This window comes from Nannobrachium achirus, assembly GCF_963921795.1.
Source record: "Nannobrachium achirus genome assembly, chromosome: 21".
Classification (NCBI taxonomy): domain Eukaryota; kingdom Metazoa; phylum Chordata; class Actinopteri; order Myctophiformes; family Myctophidae; genus Nannobrachium; species Nannobrachium achirus.
The window spans coordinates 21,442,206-21,463,236 of NC_137828.1; the positions used below are offsets into that span (position 1 = coordinate 21,442,206).

At 42.4% G+C, this 21,031-nt stretch overlaps 1 protein-coding gene across 1 annotated transcript in view; it reads right to left on the bottom strand.

Moving 5' to 3' along the window:
• mtmr6 (myotubularin related protein 6) overlaps positions 1 to 20,211 on the bottom strand; it is a 38,798-nt gene extending 18,587 nt beyond the window's left edge. The window contains exons 1-3 of the mRNA XM_080752028.1: positions 19,999 to 20,211; positions 12,089 to 12,211; positions 132 to 294 (exon numbers count right to left, since the gene is read on the bottom strand). Coding sequence (XP_080608154.1) covers positions 132 to 294; positions 12,089 to 12,211; positions 19,999 to 20,022 — 310 coding nt within the window. The 5' untranslated portion in view covers positions 20,023 to 20,211. The remainder of the gene's footprint in view (positions 1 to 131; positions 295 to 12,088; positions 12,212 to 19,998) is intronic.
• Positions 20,212 to 21,031: the final 820 nt, after the last annotated feature.

Sequence of the window (21,031 nt, forward strand, 5' to 3'; positions counted from 1 at the left end):
TGGGGGGTCCCTGCTACATATCTCTCTCTCGACTAAGGGGTCCTTGGCCTGAAAACGTTGAAGATCCCTGGGTTAAATTAATCAAAATAATTAAACAATAACAACACACACGAGCGTGCGCGCGTGCATACCGGGCCGTAGCAGGCGTAGCAGGGAGCTGTAGATGTCGTGGCAGTCCCTCTCTCTTTGCACCACGAAGTGGACCACCCTGAAGTTGCGGCACTGGATGAGCAGCGGACACCCCGTGGTGGTCAGGGACTGCTTCTCCACGGACGCTATGTGGTGGTGCAAGATCTACCAGAGAGAGAGAGAGAGAGAGAGAGACCACAGTAGTCCGTTAACCCATTTAGGCCTGAACACATTATGACGCAATATTTTATGCTTTAACCTTTGAAAAATAGCAGATATACAAGCTCACAGCGCGGCACCGAGTGCCGCGCTGCAAGCTTGTAGATCTGCTATTTTTGAAAAATCGTGAAAATTTGATTTTTGACCCGATTACATAAGTGTCTTTTGAATCCTTCTAAGATTTTTTGAAAAAACGATGTTTGTATGTCAACAATCTGGCCAGCCATCGTCAAAGAAAAGGTCCTTTTCACTTATCTGGAGCTCAGTTAGTCTGTTCTCGAGAGACTACTATGTCAGTGGTGCTCAAACCTTTTCATGTGAAGGACCACCAAAATGATATTTATTTGGCCACGGACCCCGATCTCAAAATATCTAGTTCCAGGGACCACCCAGAAGCAAAATCTGAGTTACACCGTTCGCTTTGAAAATACATATATTCAAAGATTGGCACACATTTTCACGACTTTTTCAAAAATAGCAGATCTACAAGCTCGCAGCGCGGCACTCGGTGCCGCGCTGTGAGCTTGTATATCTGCTATTTTTCACTGGTTAAAGCATTCAATAATTTTAGGCCTAAATGGGTTAATCACTAGATATGCTCCGATTGTGATTTTTCAGGCCGATACCGATCACCGATCAACTGGAATCAGTATCTGCCAATACCAATATTCCCGATCACAGCGTCAAATCCATAAATTCTTCTATTTATTTTGTTACTGTAGCAGCATTTATATATTTAATGATTCCTCTTACAAAACCCTGACATTGTATATTAAGTATAAACATTAGGAGATTGCAGGCTGAGGTCCTTTAGTGTCCAATTTAACTTGTAGGAGTTGAAGCTGAGGTTACATTCAGTCCCACAGATAAATATTGTGAAAATAGCTGATCTAGCTTGTAGATTGATACAAGAGGCATTATCGGCCAATGGCGATCACTCAACGATCAATCGCCACATCTCTATTAATCACTCCACAGAAAATGGACCACTTATTATTGTAACTGAAAGAGTCGAAAATAAGGGAAGGCAGAATAAGCTTCAGCCTATACCTTTTTTGGTCGTAATCAAAAATGTAAGATTATTATTGTTATTGTTTTGTTCATTACTGCCAAGTAATCCCCCCCCCCCCTACTGTAGATATGGGCTTAACCCATTTAGGCCTAACCTATAGAATAGGGCTAAATCAGAAATCAGCCTACAAAACAAATATGTTGCTACATACTGTACATGTACTGTAAGCCCCTCCCAAACAGCAAAATGTGTTCCCGGCCTGATATTGATGACATCAGGGATCTCCATGTATGGGCATAAAAGGGATTATGTTAGTGTGGTTCCCCTGACATCACAATGAAGTCAGAGTGTGATGTCAAAGCGGCAAACCCATTCTGTTAAGAGTGGTTCCCCTGACATCACAGTGACATCAGAGCATGATGTCAGAGCGGCTAACCCATAGACCGTATCCCTGCTCTGAGGATCTGACATCACTGTGACATCACATGTGATGTCAAAGTGATGTGTCAGGGAAACCACAGTGTCAGGCGTTAGAGACAGACAGAGATACGGTCAAGTTGTGACCGTTCAGTTCACATAACTGCGACCTACAGTCGCAATAAGAATGCAGTGGTAAAGTGCCTGCCCACCACCAAGGAGGGGTTCGAAATGAATCCATCGCTGTGCTTACGGCTTTGTCAAGTGTCTATATGAAAATAATTGGCCATTGTTCAGGGGAGGGAAAGCGGGGCGGAGAGGGTGATATGTGTGATATGTGTGGGTGATATGTGTGGGGCGGGAGGAGTAGGACGAAGGCTCTATACGTCCTCTCGGTGGGGGCTCCTCATTGGCCGGTGAGCCAGTAGGATATAACAGCAGCGCCAACACAGAGAAAAGTATTTGGGAATTCATTAATTGGCATAAAGGAAAAGTAACTCTAAATAAATTAGTCAAATTAAATTAATTAAAAAAAAGAGTGAAAACATTTCAAGGGCAAACATTTTCAGGAAAGTTCCAGAAAGACTCGACAATCTGGTCCACGTTATTATACGGTGGTGTTATTGAGGGAACAGCAGGTGAGGACAACGCATCACATGAGCATAATATATTCAAGTCTATAGTGGGTTCAGCAAGAACTTAGTCCAACTCCAGGAGAAACATCATAAACATGCACATTCATCAGCATGAGTAATGATTAGCAGAACATCCTGGCAGGCTGAGAAACACAAACGCACGTGTGTGCGCACACACGCACACACGCAAGCATACCCCCCTTCACAAACACACACGCCCACGTAAAATGCTGATCTCACCAGCTGTTGGCTCACAGGCTCTATTCATTATCTTATGAGCCAGAACCAACGTGCTGAGACACTAAGAAGACTGTGATCTTCTGCTCGAGCACGTGCACACACACACACACACACACACACACACACACACACACACACACACACACACACACACACACACACACACACACACACACACACACACACACACACACACACACACACACACAAAAACACACACACACACACACACACACACACACACACACACACACACACACACACACACACACACACACACACACACACACAGGGGTGTCACGATTATGACATTTTACATGGCGATAAGTTGTCACTCAAATAATTGCGATTAACAATTTAAAGTTATACCATGTAACTTTTTTTATAAAACAAATCTTAAAATGGTCCTAGCTGTTAAATCACTAAAGTTTTAGAACCCCCCACTCCGTTATTTTCAGCTTCTAAAGCCTTCTCTTTATATGTTTTCTATGATCCCTGCCCGGGACCGGTTTTCGCGGAAAAATTGCATCATCACACTACCGGCCAATCACAGCGAGGGTTATACACTGCCGGCCAATCACAGCGCAGAACATACACTGCCGGGCTCTCTGGTGGGTTTAGGAAACACGCCTTCAGGAAGTACACTGCAGTGTTTACACTGGAGGAGTCTAGCATGTAACTCCCCAACCGCTGCTCGTAGGACACGGGAGACCTCATGAAAGCGTCTCGGCGAGGCGAGGCGGACGCGGTGGTCTGACGGCCCGGTCCGCGAGCGAAAAACGGACGAAAAAAGCAAACGCGACCGCGGTTTGCTATACTGCTACAGACCACCAGTTGAGCAACTTACACAGTATAGCTTTAATTGTGTTCTTGTCGTTGACAATTACATTTCTGTTTGGCTTGTAGGATTTGAATTTGCACGTGGCAGATATGACACATAACCTAAATATACAAAGACATATTTGACAACTTCATACTTAAAAAAAGGACATTGATAGTGGAAATAGCTGATCTACAAGCTCACAACGGGTCGCATTCACTATTTTTGAAAATGTTTAAAAATATGAACATTTTTCAACATAAACAACGTAAACGATTATGACAAAATATTTGCGAATATGTCAAATAATTGCGATTAGACGATTATGTAATAATTGTGACAGGCCTACACTCACACTCACTCTCACACACACACACACACACACACACACACACACACACACACACACACACACACACACACACACACACACACACACACACACACACACACACACACACACACACACACACACACACACACACACACACACAGGGCTGTCACACTCACAATATGACATTTTACATGACGATTAATTGTCACTCAAATAATTGCGATTAACGATTTAATTGTGTTTTTGTCGTTGATAATTACATTTCAGTTTGTCTTTTAGGCTTTGAAGTTGCACATGGCAGATATGACACATAACCTAAATATACAAAGAAATTACTGACATATTTGACAACTTTCTACTTAAAAAATAACATTGATAGTGGAAATAGCAGATCTACAAGCTCACAACGCGTCGCATCGTAGATCTGCTATTTCCACTATTTCTGAAAACAATTGTAAATGTATGAACAATATTCAACATTCACGATTATGACGATTATGACAAAGTATTTGCGATTATGTCAAATAATTGCGATTGGACGATTGTGTAATAATTGTGACAGCCCTACACACACACACACACACACACACACACACACACACACACACACACACACACACACACACACACACACACACACACACACACACACACACACACACACACACACACACACACACACACACACACACACACACACAAGCAAAGCTATAGGTCCTGCTGCGGAGCCTGCACACTAAACAGGCCTAGAACAACACATGACAGGAGCAGCCTTCATTCTCCTTGCTCAGCACATAAAATAGGAAGGAAGGAAGGTTAAGGCGGAAGCCCTGGCTGTCCGTAGTGTTTCATCACAAGCTAGCATATTCCACAGCACAAATAACAAGAAACATCCACAGAGCTTGTGAAGAAAACCCTTCACTGAATCAAATACCGAAGGTGTTCTGTTTTCACTCTGTATGAAAATTAATCGGGAGATAAGCGACCGTCAGGTCGCATGTATACACACAAATTGGCCTGTAAGAGGCATTAAAAGTAACCTCATGGTGGCACTAGAAGAGGAGCATGTGATAAATGAGGGGTGGAGGACTGGAGGTTGTGGTTTGCCAGCCAAGGAGTGTGTGTACAAAGTTTGGCATGGATAGGGGCAACGGTGCCGGAGATAAGAGTAGGGGCACAAGTGTGATGTGACGTGACGTGACGGACAGACTGACGGAGGGACAGCCGGTGGAGGTTTTGATAGTAACTGCGACCTGACGGTCACAACAATAGTGGTACTTGAAAACAACAGCAGAATGGGTGCACATTGGCCCTCATTTATCAACGTGGTGCAGATCCAAATTTGGGTGTACACCGAAATTTAGGCAAGTCTCGGCATTTATCATTTCAACTTGACTTTGGTCTAGGGTAGGATCAAATCTCACGTCAAGTCCTGAGGTGGTGTAGGAATCATCCTACACCACTTTGTTCCATTGTAGACGTGCGGAGCAGCATTGTCTAATTATCTGACAGGCAATCGACACATGTATCCACTAGAAAATGTATATCCAACACAATAAATAATCCTGTGAAAATATAACATTTTATAAAAGCATAGCCTATAGCCGGTTACATCATGACATTGGACATTCACGCCGATTTTATTTCCAAGTTACAATGACAAGCATTAAGCAATTTAATTCTAGCGATATGGAAGAAATCTGCTGTTAATTGCTTTAACAGAATAAATCTTAAGATTGGAGATCTGGCTCAGAACAAGCGCATATACGAACGCATGCGAGAGCATTTTCGGGACCAGCGCGGCGCCGCTGTGAGTCGTGAGTCCTTTTAAATATGGATAAAACCGAAGGTCCAAACCTGGCTGTGCCCAGCCCAGCGCACGCACACTGCGGATGATTCATTTGCGGGTCCACGGCCCACCGGAGAGAAGACCAGCCTGTGCAGGAACGGTACATGATCGCTAGTTCAAGCACTCAAACGCGCATTGCGCTCGTCGCCAAAATTGGGTTAAATTAATATCCAAAACGTAACCGTGGGGTCTCTCAATTTATACAGTAGCTACTGTACACTATGCTGGAGTTAATGATGAAACCCGACGTGGCGAGCCGTGACTGAGATCATGGCCATGGGGAATTATGATTGCTTGTAACCAAATGAACGCGCTCTGTCTGCGCACGCACGGCACGGGTAGGCTATGGTTTAAATTAATATCCAAAAGTATTCATGGCAGTGACTTGAGTCATTCATGTCATTCCTTCTGCCTGTCCATCAATGGCTGCATCATACCTGGGTCAGGTTACCGGATGCAAAATGTTTTTGTTGACCCAGTTCCCACAGTACTGAAAACAGTAGCCCTATTTCAGGACGGGACAGACAAAACAGAGATGATAGTCCAATGGTTAGGCTGTGTACCACGGACTCTAATTAGGGATGCACTATTAAACTCCCCCCTGTTAGAGGAAAAGAAGCGGCTTGGACTCCTCATACATAGAAGGAAGCATGAGGTCAGTCCGTTGCTCTTCCCAGGTTGGCAGAGGGAGTGTAGCGACCAGGATTACATTAGACAATTGACACTGCGTGAAAAAAATGGGTTACAAAAATTGTCCCATTACCGATTATTAGTTAAAACAACTTAAATGTACTATTTTTATTTTAACATTTTCCAGCTTGTTGACAGTTTTAAAAGCTTCACCAGAAAACATTGAATCTGCAGGCTTCAATGACCACAAAAAGGCCTTTTCAGCTTCACAGTCAAACATTATCTTACAATAAACATGCAAAATATCTGTACGTCCGTCCTCCCGTAGCTCACTTATCTCGAGAACCGTCTGACCGACTGACCGACTTCAAACTCTGCATGCATTGCACGGCGACCCAAGGCAGTGCCACCAAGTCTGTCGGATAGGTCTTGTCCAGAACTGCATATCTGACCGATGCGCCAGATCGGCATAGAGCCTCCAGAAGGATGGAGGCTCCTCACTGGCAGGTGAGCTAGTAGTGTGCAACAGCAGTGACAACAAACACAAGGATTGACACTAAGAGGCATTGTCTCAGAGGCACTTGCCCGTCGGGCAAGTACAGCTCATGTTCTACTTGCCCTTGGGTCATGGACTTATTTTCATAGACCTGGTTGCTTGTTTCTCTATCACAAATAAAACATGGCAACGCTGGGCAAAATTAGACGGTTGCATAGTCGGAGATGTGTTTATCTTAGCACACAAACGCTTGTAAGCAGGCTGCACACACATGCTGCTCAGTAACGTGTGGATATGTCTGGCTGCAAGGAGGAAACTTCGGAAAAGCAGGGCTGACCAGGATGAAAACACACACACACGCTACTTTACCTAGCGCTACTCCTGCTCCTGTTTTGGGGGATTGAGAAAACTCATAGCTAAAGACTTGTTTCTCCATAGCAGTCACTACATGTTCACACAATGAGGCATGACGCTTTATGGGTTGCATCGCGCAATTTTTAATTAGTTGCAGCTGAGCGCTCATATCGTGTCCGATGCACGGCTTTTTTAGCATAATGTGAGCTTGTAGAATAGCGGTTTTCAAGGGAGCTCATGTTGCAGCAAGCCATCCTACTGCACAACGTTCGTTCAGTGTGTGTGTGTGTGTGTGTGTGTGTATGTTTGTGTGTGTGCGTGCGTGTGTGCGTGCGTGTGTTGGGGGAGGGAGGGACTGGGAGAGAGAGCGAGAGAAATAGATAGAGACGGAACACTCTATAGCCCCGTTCAAGTAGGCTAAAGAAACAGATCTCATATTATGTTACTCAAAATGGGCACTTGCCCGGTTGGGCAACCTGGTAGCAAACTTTACCTGCCCCGGGCAGTCGGGCAAGCGTTAGCCTCAATCCCTGACACATATTGTGTGTGGGAAGGAATTAATTGGAAAGGCTGCTGCTGCAATACAATTCACCCTGTGAGTGCGGACTGTTTCTATGGAAGGAACCAGTAAGACTCCCTAATCGGGAGATAACGAACGCCAGGTCGCAGCGTGATTTTAGGGCAAAATATGTAGGAGCAGTGTCCAAAAATGTGTTTGAAAAATCAGCCTGATGGTGGCGCTATATGGGACAGATCCATGTTGATGAAATGAGTGTAGACATACTGTGTAGCGATTTGCGTGATTTTTGGGCAAAATCTGTAGGATCAGTGTCCAAAAATGTGTTTTAAAGAATCGGTCTGAAGGTGGCGCTAAATGGGACAGATCCATGTTGATGACATGAGTGTAGAGCAAGTGTGTACCGATTTGCGTGATTTTAGGGCAAAATTTGTAGGAGCAGTGTCCAAAAATGTATTTTGCAAGAATCGGCCTCATGGTGGCGCTAGAAGAGGGCCATGTGAGAATTGATGGATGGATGGATGAGGTTGTGGTTTGGCAGGCAAGTAGTGTGTGTGCAAAATTTGGCATGGATCGGGGCAACAGTTGCGGAGATATGAGCAGGGCAAAAGTGTGACGTGTGACAGACAGACGGACGGACTGACGGACAGCTGGTCGAGGTTTTGATAGTAACTGCGACCTGACGGTCGCAATTATAGCCACAACAAGTAAATTGGGGAGGAAAAGGGGGAAAAAATTGTTGCCCTAACCCCAACCCTAACCCTAACCCTAACCCAATTATAATGAGATTGGTTTGCAGGAAAGAATGAAATACACGTCCATGAAACCTATAGAGCATCGCAGTTGAAGCCCCACCCCGTCCTCACTCTGGTGTCAGAAGCGTTTTCCGCATTCATTTCTTCCATAGACATTTCATAAAGTATTTATTTAAACGTTTTTAAGCCTTGGACAAAGCCACCTCGGCTGGAGAGGGATCGTGTCAATATTCACATTTTTTTGAATGCAAAGATTAATTAGAAAGCTGAAAAAAAGGGCAGGGTACAAGACTGTGTACATCATTATTTTTAAAATTGCGGAAACTACACTCCCAGAATGCATAGCGAATGTTGTTGTTGTTTCCTGAAATAAAGCCCTTAAATCACGCTCAGTTTAGTTATCCAGGCCAGCATACGGCCTGAAATTTAGTGATTGTCATCTCTGTGGACGCTCTTATCGTCATCCTTAACATAGTGGATCATATTTGTAAAAGAAAGACACTCTGCTAATCTGCCGGTAAGACAGGGGTCAGTAGCTACTTCCGCGGTAACCGCAAGATACATGAAAGAAGAAGAAGCTAGACCAATCACAGACGTCGATTTCACCGGATGTACATGTTTAGCAGTATGGGAAATGCAGTTCTTCTCCGTGCGATCTTGATTAAAACGTGTTTTTACTAAAACTAGAGTGATTGCATACATACTCGGGGGTTCTACAGGAGCATATAGAACCATTTTACAACCACCAGCCTAGTGGTAAGTGTACATTGAATTGCTACGACTTTGTGGCTGATAATGAAAAACGCTATGGTGAAAATGAATGGGTTGTTTACTTCCGACACCGCACTGCGATGCTCTATAGAGCAGTGGTTTTCAACCAGTGGTCCTTGGGGACCACCAGTGGTCCTTGAGGGGGTTCCAGGTGGTCCCCAGCTAAATGATGGAGAGTTGGTAACCAAATGGACCCTTATAGATCTATAACTCTTGAGAGTGTAAAATGAAACCAAATAGGACCCTTATGGGTCCATTTGGTTTCAAATTTACACTCACAAGAGTTATATTGTTTAACATCTGCATTACTATATTTACAAGTCTACACAGTTACAGAATGTAGAACAATTGTTATTTTGACTGACCTGGCTGTTATCTACCCTATGGTAAAACACAAATACAGCATGGAATTGTGGACAAAATATTATCCAACGATAACAAAATATTCTACAGACGGACGGCGGTTGCCCTGGACGTTCTCGCTTGGATCAGCATGAGGATTGCGCCACGGTGGAGACACAAACACAATCGCTCCGCGAGTAAACACTGCTCACAACTCACAACGCGTCACGATGCAACGCGTTGTGAGCTTGTAGATCTGGTATTTCCACTACTTTTTTAAAGTGTTTGAAACTATATTAACATTTCTCAACATGGAAACGATTATGACGATTATGCAAAATAATTGCAATTACCTCAAATAATTGTGTGTCTACACTCATGTCTAGGGTTGCCACCTTTCAGAAATTGAAATAAGGAACACCTCTTCCGGGCACGCGGTGCGTGCGTTCCGTGCGCGTGGCACAGCCGCCGGCCAGCGAAAAAATGCAGTCCCAAACCCATGAAATGCATTTGATTGATTGATTGAAGACTTTATTAGAAGTTTGCATAGGAAAAGGTACAGTTTCATGACGGTACAGTTCACTGGTACAAGGTCTACTAAAAGGAGATCCATGAAAAGACTAAGCTTATTTCCACTGGAAACCATTGAAGTATCTCATATAACATTGAATGACAGACAAATAGAACACAGTACTATGCAGTAGATATGTAAAGAAAAACAAACAAAAAAAACAGTAAGTCTAAATAAACAGTATATACAAAGAAGGGGCAGGGGAGGGTAGGGTTGGGCTAGGTTAGTTTTTTACCAGTTGCGAATGGCTGCTGCCTGTAAGTGATTCTTCAGGGCAATTTTAAAGGATGCTAGTGATCACACTCCTTTATGACCTTCGGTAAGGCTTTCCACATTTTGGTGGTATAGCAGAAAAAAGAGTTTGACCCTTTGTTGGTTTTGACTCTGGGTTGAAAGTGATCTGTGGCGCTGCCTCTGGTGTTGTAATTATGGACATCCTTAATGTTTATAAAGTATTTTGACAGGTACTTGGGTATCATAGTGGTGTAGTGTATCTTGTACACCAGGCCCATTGCAAGTTGCTGTACTCTGTCATCTACTCTGAGCCACCCCACTCTTAACTGGTGAGTAGCGGTGAGGTGAGTCTGATAGGGAAGGTGAAGTAGGACCCTAATTAGTTTATTTTGGGCTGTTTGGAGTTTAGTTTTCAGGGCTTGTGGGGCGTCACGATACCATACGTGGACTCCGTAGTCAAAGAGGGGCTGGATTATTGCACCAGCTATGGTCTTCAGTGTGTTGAAATTGACCATTGGGGCGATCCTCTGTAGGAAACGAGTTCGTTGGTTGATTTTATTTATTACTTTAGAAGTCATCTTTTCACTGGAAAGATTAGCTTCAAGGATACATCCTAAGTAAGAGATTTCGTTTTTTCGTGTTATGACCTTGTCACCCACTTTTGATTGTGATTGCATAGAATAGTTATAACTATAACACACAACATGGTATAACCTATAGGTCTATTGTTTTGCACTTTGAAGTGGCCAATTGTTTCTAAAATATGAATAAGTTAATTTTGTATTGTATGAAATAAAGCAATGTATGAATGATTTGAACCTGGCTCTTGTATTGGGTCACTTGGTGGTCAGTAAAGAGAAGGTAGTCAAGAAACCATTAAGTCATATACTTAAAGTTTAAAGTGCTTTATTAGCAACGAAGATTAAACATGTTTTACTTTAGGCTGAATAGGCTTCACTAGCCTGAACCTGAGCATAGCCTAGTTTAAAGTGCTTTATTAGCAATGAACATTGAACATTTTTACTTTAGGCTGAATAGGCTTCACTAGCCTAAACCTGAGCATAGCCTATTTTATGAACATTGAACATTTTTACTTTAGGCTGAATAGGCTTCACTAGCCTAAACCTGAGCATAGCCTATTTTATAGTGTCTACTGTCTACAATCTACTGTCTTGACACTCGAACCAAAATTGTTCTATAGATCATAATCTACAAATTGGAAGTGAAAAATAAACTTTAACACAAATTTAAAATGAAAACCAAAAATTACATGTACACGGAACCCCACTATAGGCAGAGTGTAGAGCGCACCACAGCCGCAGCGACTGCGAGCCGCCTCATAGGCGGTCCTTCGTGCCTCTCCCTCCTTTTGCTGTCTTTTCCTGTGTTTTATTTCATTCATTATTGTTAAATTCTGTGTTGAGGTTTGTGTGACAGACCTTTATGGGGCATTTGGTTAAATACGGAACAAACCGCGTTCCGTATTGGTTCAATACGGAACGCATCTTTTAATTGTCCAATACGGAACGATTCCGTATTATACAGAACGGGTGGCAACCCTACTCATGTCATCAACATTGATCTGTCCCATATAGCGCCACCATCAGGCTGATTTTTTCAAACACATTTTTGGACATTGCTACAGTACTACGGATTTTGCCCTAAAATCACGCTGCGACCTGACGGTCGCTTATCTCCCGATTAGGGAGTCTTACTGGTGTAATGATGGTGACAGCCCTAAGGAGGAGCACTGGTTCACTCACCCATATCTCCTGGGAGCCAGCGGTGGAACTGCTCTCTACGAAGATGAGGTGTGTGGCGGTCAGGTACAGTGTTCCACTGGTCGACTTGTTGCTGAAGCGATCCAACAGACGCACCTGCTCCACCTGCAAACAAGACAAGACAGATGGACTTTGATCATTAAAGGAAAATAGTAAAATCTCATGGTGTCAGGCCAACTAAGCCAAGTTCTAATCTGCAATTGGTGAAACAGTGTGGAAAAAGGAGAGCTCCAGCACAATATGCAGAATTATGATATTTAGGTTTGAATTAAGGGACAGTCCCAAAAGATGTGGAAGTGATCTGCCATCATTTTGCCACATTGTCTCCAGCATTGGCCCTGGCCCTGACCGTCCTGTTGTGCACTTTTCAATTTTGGAATGATAAAGTATTCTTCCAAGTGAATTCCCGCCATGCTCTTGAGTTAGTGGTTCTTATTTTAACCTCCCAAATATCCTTCCAATCCTCCTCAGATACTGTATCTCCAGTCCCGATTCCTTCTCCCATTTCTTTTTGACCATCGTAGTTGAGTGGTCTTTCGAGTTATAAGTAATATGTCATACGTTTGTGATATGAGGTGTTTATTATCCTTATTTTTGTACGCATTCGCACAATCATTTTTGAAGCTAGTAATTGGCTGAACCGGAGGTAGGGAGCGCTCCATTGTAGTCACTTGGACCACGGCAGAGGTGCACCAAAACCTAAACCTATCCTTAACCCTAACCCTAACTCTAACCTTAACCTTAACCCTAACCCTAACCTCAGTAAAACTAACGCTGGCTGGTGAATGCTAACCTGGTGAAATGCTAACCTGCCGACGCTGGTGAAAACAAGCGCTGCGTCGCATTGTGAGCTTGTCGGTCTGCTATTGTCAGTGGAAGCTTTCCTTACAATAGCAAAGCTGGGGTTTAAGTGGTTCAGGTCAACCACACCAATGCAACTCCTTGCAACTGTCATTGGGGATAATGGTTGGCAAGTAGTTGCAAGTAAAGTGGTTGCATGTTGCAAGGCGAATCATTGGTGTGGAGGGGGCTCTCACTGGCTGACATGATGATATGCTCCGTCCTATCCTATCTCTGCCTCTCAGCGACAAGCCAGCAACAGGCTGTGTCAAGAGCTGGCAAGAACACACACTAGTACAGGAAGTGACTGGCATGAGTCACACTGAAAGAAACGGGGAGAGAGAGAGAGAAAACAAACCATAGCCAAAAACAGAGGGGGGGAGGGAGAGAGTGAGAGAGAAAGAATGAGAGAGAGAAAGGGAGAGAGGGAGAGAGAAAGGGAGAGAGAGAGAACTTGAGAGACCTTAACAAAGGTAAAGGTAAGATCCATGTTATCGCCATTGTGTGCCTCCTGAAACACAAGATGAGCATACGAAAGTGTGATACCTGGCTGGAATGCAAAGCTAGGCGTCGCACAGCAACTCCACAGATCGACTATGCCCATTCACCAGCCTTCTCTGACCCCGAAGGGAGGGCAGCACAAAGACACAACTCTCACAATAACACGTCACGACCGTCTCCCCTGTCAGAGCATCGAGAGCATCCTCCAAGCTGTTCCCATGTGTACAAGGCAGTAGAGCAGTTCCTAATATACCTTGTACACCTTTTGTGTACATTTTCTTTCTTGCAAAAACTGACATTTTTGCAAGAAACTGAATTGAAGGAGTAAGTAATTTGTATACTGTCAGAGTTAAGAGGAGACCTTGACATTTGAAAGATTGAGAACTACTGATTTAGACAGAAATGCAGGTTTAAATTCTGCAATGAATCTCTGTATTATTAACAATTCAACAGGATTTTTTATAAGGCTCCCTCAGTGTATCACGATATATACGATATCTCTGAAAAAGCATATTGTGGAGACGATATGTCTCAACGATATTTATCACCATATCGCCCACCCCTAAAGTGGTGACTGGAGAGTGACACGCAACATGTGTGAGACCAACATGTGTGTTGCTCCTTTGCGTAGGGTCAGGGTTAAAGCCCGCTCACAGCCATGGTGGAATTCGGAAATCTGTGAATCAATGAAACTCAGAGACAAAAAATACTCTGAGAAACGCAAATATAATCACAAACTCAAAAAAGGCCCCAATAAACACCTTGAAGCCAAATTAGAAATAGTCAGTTTAGAGGCTAATAAACTGAGAAATCGGACAACCTCCTTAATCCTTTCTGCCAAAAAACACTACTTGGATGAGAAAGTTGAGGAAAACATCCACAAACCACGAGACCTATGGAAGCTATTTAAAACCCAGCTAGGCTGTGGTGCTAAACTTAGATCCATAGCCAGCAACATATCCATCCAAACTCCCATAACCCTCCTCACTGACAGTCTCGATGTAGCCAAAAATCTCAACATCTATTTCACCTCCATGGCCAAAAATCTGGTCAATAAACTGCCCGCTCCATCTGGGCTGTTTGGTGTTAGGCACATCTTGAAATTCTACAGGAACCTTGGGGTATGCAAAGACAATTTTAAACTTACCACGGTGACAACTGATGAAGTGTTTAAAAAACTTCGCACCCTACCTCAATTCAAGGCCGCTGGCCATGATAAAATCGCCCCCAAATTTCTCATAGACTCAGCTGCCACCATTGCCCCAATCATTACCCATATTATTAATCTATCTATCAAGCAGGGTTATGTCCCCCAGGACTTCAAATTAGCTAAGGTAACCCCCCTGCACAAAAAAGGCAGTAAACTTGACCCTGGCAACTACAGGCCAATCTCAATCCTTAGTTCCATCTCTAAGGTAATGGAAAAAATTGTCTATGAACAGGTGGCTAAATATCTTGAAGAGAATAAACTGATCTACGAGTTCCAGTCTGGCTTCAGAGAGTCCCATTCCACAGATACATGCCTCATCTATTTGAATGATTACATCAAACGTGAAATTCACGATGGCAAATATTGCGGCATGGTCATGCTGGACCTCCAGAAGGCATTTGACACCGTCGATCATTCTATTCTGATCGAAAAACTCAAAGCTATTGGTCTTGATAGCACAGCAGTGAGATGGATGCACTCTTACTTGGTGGGGAGGGAACAGATGGTGGAAGTCAACGGAACCCTGTCCCCCCCCCTCCCAGTAAACTGTGGAGTACCTCAAGGGAGTATACTAGGACCACTGTTGTTCTTAATATACGTAAACGACATGTCATCTGCTTGTGACTGCAATCTGTTTCTGTTCGCGGATGACTCGGCTCTCCTAGTCTCCGGCAGAGACTTATTGCAGGTTGAAAAGGCCCTTAACTGTGAACTTAACAAGATCTGCACCTGGCTCAATGACAACAGACTCTCAATTCACCTAGGCAAAACTGAATGTATCCTCTTTGGATCTAGTCAGAAACTTAGCCTAGTTGAGAACTTCACAATTAAAGTAGGTGACACTGTGATAGAAAGAAAAAACTACATCTGCTACCTGGGTTGCATCCTGGAGGCTAACCTATCCAGTGAAAAAATGACCACCAAGGTTATCAATAAAGTCAACCAACGAATTCGCTTCTTGCAAAGGGTTGCCCCGCTGATCAATACTAAATCCCGAAAGACACTAGGAGGAGCTCTTATTGGGCCCCTCATTGATTACGGAGTCCTTGTCTGGTATCGCGACGCCCCAGCCGCCTTAAAGTTAAAGCTTCAAACAGCCCAAAACAAACTAATTAGGGTTGTGCTTGGTCTCCCTCCTCTGACCCACCTTACCGATCATCACCACGAAAGCGTGGGATGGCTCAAAGTAGCTGACAGAGTACAGCATCTTGCAATGGGCCTGGTGTACAAGATACACTACACCTCCAAGATTCCCATGTACCTGACAAACTACTTCTTAAAGGTCAAGGATGTTCACGACCACAACACCAGAGGCAGCTCCACTAATCATCATCAACGTAGATTTAACACTAAACAAGGCTCTAACTCGTTCTCCTGCTACACCATCAACATGTGGAACGCCCTTCCTCAAGCCCTAAAGGAGAGCAAATCCCTAGCCTCCTTCAAAATTGGTATGAAAAGTCACCTTCAGACAGCTGCTACCCGTGACTTGTAAATAGACTAAGCCCCCATGCCCCCCCCCCCCTTTTTTTATTATTCTTTTTTCTGCCTTTGTATTTGATGTCATGCTTTTGAAACTGATATTATCCTAGATAAAGTACTATGTTCTATCCGTCTGTCTTTCAATGTTATATGAGATACTTAAAGTGTGGTTCCTGTGGAAATAAGCCTCGGCTTTCTAGGATCTCCTTTTAGTTGACCTTGTACCAGTGATTTGTACTGTCATGAAACTGTACTTTCTTCTATTGCAAACTTCTAATAAATTCTTCAATCAATCAATCAATGATGCTAAGTGCCGCTTGTCTGCTTGCAAACTTGTCTGTGTGCTGCTGCTGCCTGTGCCCAAATAAAATAAAAGAACGGAAAGAAAAAGGACTCCAAGTGAGTGCTGGTGATGTTTTTGTTTCTAGTTGGAACTCATGATGTACCCCAGCACCCCACCCATCTCATCCATACAGAGGATGTACCCCAGCGCCCCACCCAGTTACCACCCATCCACAGGATAATCATGAAGAACAATGCTACATTTTCACAACTAGCAGTTGCACTCATTCTGGTTTGTCAAAGTGACTGTCGCCGTAATCGATTGGATTTAACATATATTTGTTAAATTTGACCTATAATTTTATAATGGAGGACTTACTTTTTGGGCATGAGGGCATGACTTTTGCGCAAGTAGAACATGACCTGTACTTGCGTTTGCACGTTTGTTACTGTATAGTAATTCTGTAACTGATGAATCAGGCCACACTACTTTAAATAGCAAAGAAGGCCTCCGCTCTGTTTAAACACACACACACACACACACACACACACACACACACACACACACACACACACACACACACACACACACACACACACACACACACACACACACACACACACACACACACACACACACACACACACACACACACACACACACATTAAAAGGCTTAGCTGTACATGTGAACTTCAGAGACCCATACAGAATTAAGACTCAAAGAGAAAACAACTTGACCAGATAAGCCCTAGTATGCAGCACGGTATATACCGTCACGGTTTGTGACTTTGTGTTGCATCCCGTGGTCTGTTAATGATATTACTCGGATCCATCAGATCATCACGTCAACAAGCCGTGACACTAATAAAGCACTCAAATCAATTACGGGACAAGAAAACAGGAACATTACAAGTAGGCCTGTCACAATTATGACATAATCACAAATTATTTGAGATAATCATAATTATTTGTAAGTTATTCAATTGAAAATTATTCATAAAATGTTCAAAAATAAATAGCCAACCTACTGTACATGATCACAACGTGTCACATTGTGACACGTTTGTAGATCGTAGATACTTTTTAATCATTTTCAAATAAATATAATTGTTGGGGGCATACTATATATATTTTTTCAATCATAACAGTCCTGTGTAATTTGTTGTGTGTAAAGTCTAATTGGCAAAAGAAAAACATTTTTAATCATATGTTCAATGTCCGATGCCAAAAACACTATAAAATCACATCATCGCCTTCTCAATTTCATGATAGTGACCTAAGAGGTCTGTCGTTTGGCAGAAGAAAAGAAAAATCACACCCGTGTGAAGTGGAGCTGTGTGTGTGTGTGTGTGTGTGTGTGTGTGTGTGTGTGTGTGTGTGTGTGTGTGTGTGTGTGTGTGTGTGGATCATGTGTACCGATTTTTGTGACATTTGAAGAAAATATGTAGGAAAAGGAGCAAAAAGTGTGTTTTGGAGAAAATTCAAGATGGCGGAAAATCTATCATGGCGCAAATGGGCGTGGCCTATATGGGGAGATGCGTCATGACCCAAGGAATCCAGGGAAAAAATATTTTTAATTTTCCGACCTACGGTTCAAGAGTTACAGGCCAAAACGTAAAGTGGGGTGTTATGGCGCCACCATGCGGCCAAATGACACAATTATTTTTTTATTTAATCCTTGAAATCATTATGAACCTCCTCTCCAAGTCTTGAAACTCTAGCCCCTATGGTTTGCGAGAGACAAATAATTGAATGTGAGTTTTTGCGATTCCCATTATAAGTCAATGGGGAAAATTAATTCACTAATAAATTAATATCAATTAAACTATTGAACCTTTCTCTTAGCAAGTTACTAGCCCACGATTCCCGAGTAAGCCGGTCGATTTGACATATGGCGCGAGTGTGTGGTGGCAAAACTGTGGGACTAGTAGCGTGCCGAAGTTTAGGAAGTTCAGGCTACATACAGACACACACACAGACCCACACGGCCACGTATAGGGAGCCTGTGCTTCACACAGCTCCAAAAAACAGGTCATGCCATGGATGCAAATCACGTCTTGACACCTCCCCATGCAGCTCACAGCACCACACCTGACTGGCACCAGTGATGATCACCATGGTTATTATCCTTATGTACAGTGCCACTGATAATCGATGATTAATGTCAAGTTTAATACTGCTTCTTTGAGAGGGTTCCAGCCAGGGGGTCGCCAGCAAAATGAGTTCATATAATGTAGGCTAGCATAAAAATATATTTAACCACTTAAATAGGCCTACTACGTCATGTGTTTGAAAATAGCAGTACTTGTCGAGCTTGTAGATCTGCTATTCGTAAAGAATCTTGTGACAACAAATGGGACACATTTGGAATATTCTTTTGAAAAAAATGTTTATAAGACACTAATCTTGTATTGGTGTTTGGTATTGGACTGGCAAAAAAATATTTTCAGATTTTGGGCAGTGGTGTAAAGTAACTAACTACATTTACTGTAGTACTGTACTTAATTACATGTTTTAGGTATTTGTACTTTACTTGAGTATTTCCAATTCCCAATACTTTTACTACTACTCCACTACATCTCGGATCCAAACATTGTACTTTTAATCCACATTAGGCCTACATTTATTTGCAGACTTTGGTTTAGTTACGTCTTACTAGTTACTTTGTAGATTCTGATTATTATTACAAAACATACATTAACCACTTCAGCCCCATATACATTTTGGCCATTTGAGAAAAGGGGACTAAGCATTGGTTAGACCTCCCATTGGTTAGACCATTGGTTTTACTGAGGTTAGGGTTAGTTGGTCTAACCAAAAGGAGGTCTAACCAATGATGTGAATGATCACAGACATTCTAGGGCTAGGTTAGGGTTAAAGTTAGGTTTAGTTGGTCTAACCAAAGGGAGGTCTAACCAATGCCATGTTACCATTTGAAAATAGCAGATCTACAAGCTAACAATGCTTTGCGATGTAGAAGATGAAGACCTATTCATTAAAAAACTTGAAATGGGACATTCTGTATAATGATGAGTAGGCTACTTCTGGTCAATTAAGTACATTTTGATCAAATACTTCTGTACTTTTATTCAAGTAGGCCTACTGTACTTTTATTCAAGTACATTTTTAATAGCAGACTTTCTTGTAACAGAGTATGCCATGTTACCATTTGAAAATAGCAGATCTACAAGCTAACAATGCTTTGCGATGTAGAAGATGAAGACCTATTCATTAAAAAACTTGAAATGGGACATTCTGTATAATGATGAGTAGGCTACTTCTGGTCAATTAAGTACATTTTGATCAAATACTTCTGTACTTTTATTCAAGTAGACCTACTGTACTTTTATTCAAGTACATTTTTAATAGCAGACTTTCTTGTAACAGAGTATGTTTGCCTACTATTGATCTACTTTTACTCAAGTAAAAAAAAAAGGAGAAGAAAAAGAGTACTTTACCACCACTGATCTGTGGTCTGTGGTCAAATGCAGACGTATTAATGTGGTGGTCCTGAACATTAGAATGTTTTGAGAAGCACATACAGGCCGATGCTTTAATGTGCTAAAACCTGCTTACCTTTGGCGTTCGGATGTGTTCCATTTCTGCCGACTAGAGACAGCTGTCAGTTGACGCAAAATGTGCTAAACGTTCCTCCTGGATATAGCTGTACCATTTGAGGATGATATGAGACCCTAGTCAGCTTTAACAGAGGGATTTACACTTTACACTTGTTTCTGTCGGCGGCATATGATATTATTATGTTCAGCTACTGTTTATTGTCAATTTTCTCTCCCCCATATCCGCGTAAAGTCAGCGAGAAAACACCAGTAACGTCTGGTCGTTGTTTTTTCAAAGTAAAAGTAATGTCTGAGAGATATTAGGCCTACGGACCATTTATGGGTCACGACACGAGACTCACTTCTCACGACTTGAGTACCTGTAAATTCCCATTTTCTTTTCCTACATAGGCCGCCTATGCCAAATTTGCCAATATTTCAATTATTTTATGATTAAATAAATATAGCCTATTATAAACCTACATTTTTAAACAAACAAACAAATCTAAGGATGTCATGTATAAAATAATAATAATAATATTTAAAAAGTAGTTAAAATAGCCGATTTACAAGCGCACAACGCGGTGTGATGCGACGTGCGCTTGTAGATCGGCTATTTTCACAAGTGGGTCCCAGGCAAAAGTCTAATCTCACTTTTGGGTCTCGTCGTCTCGACCTGAAAGGTTTGTGAACCACTGCTTTGATATATTCCAGGAGCATTTATTCAGATAATTTTGCTTTTTTGGTTGATTCAATACTGTATTAGCAGTTCGCAGAAAAAAAGCACAGGAAAGTACAGTTCAATAGACGGCCTACAAGATCTGCTATTTGAGGATTTTAACAAGAAAGCTAGCACGTGCTTGTTTCCATTGGAGTCCTTTGTAGGCTACTCAATTCATACAATCATAGTTGTCACAACACACATATATAAATTACTTTGTAGACAGAATCCTTTTTCTTTTTATGGATTTCATTTCTTTATTTTAATTTGAAAGAAAGAACGGGTCACTTGTTAAATCGGATGTGCTGCTATGAAACGTTTTGTTGACTTG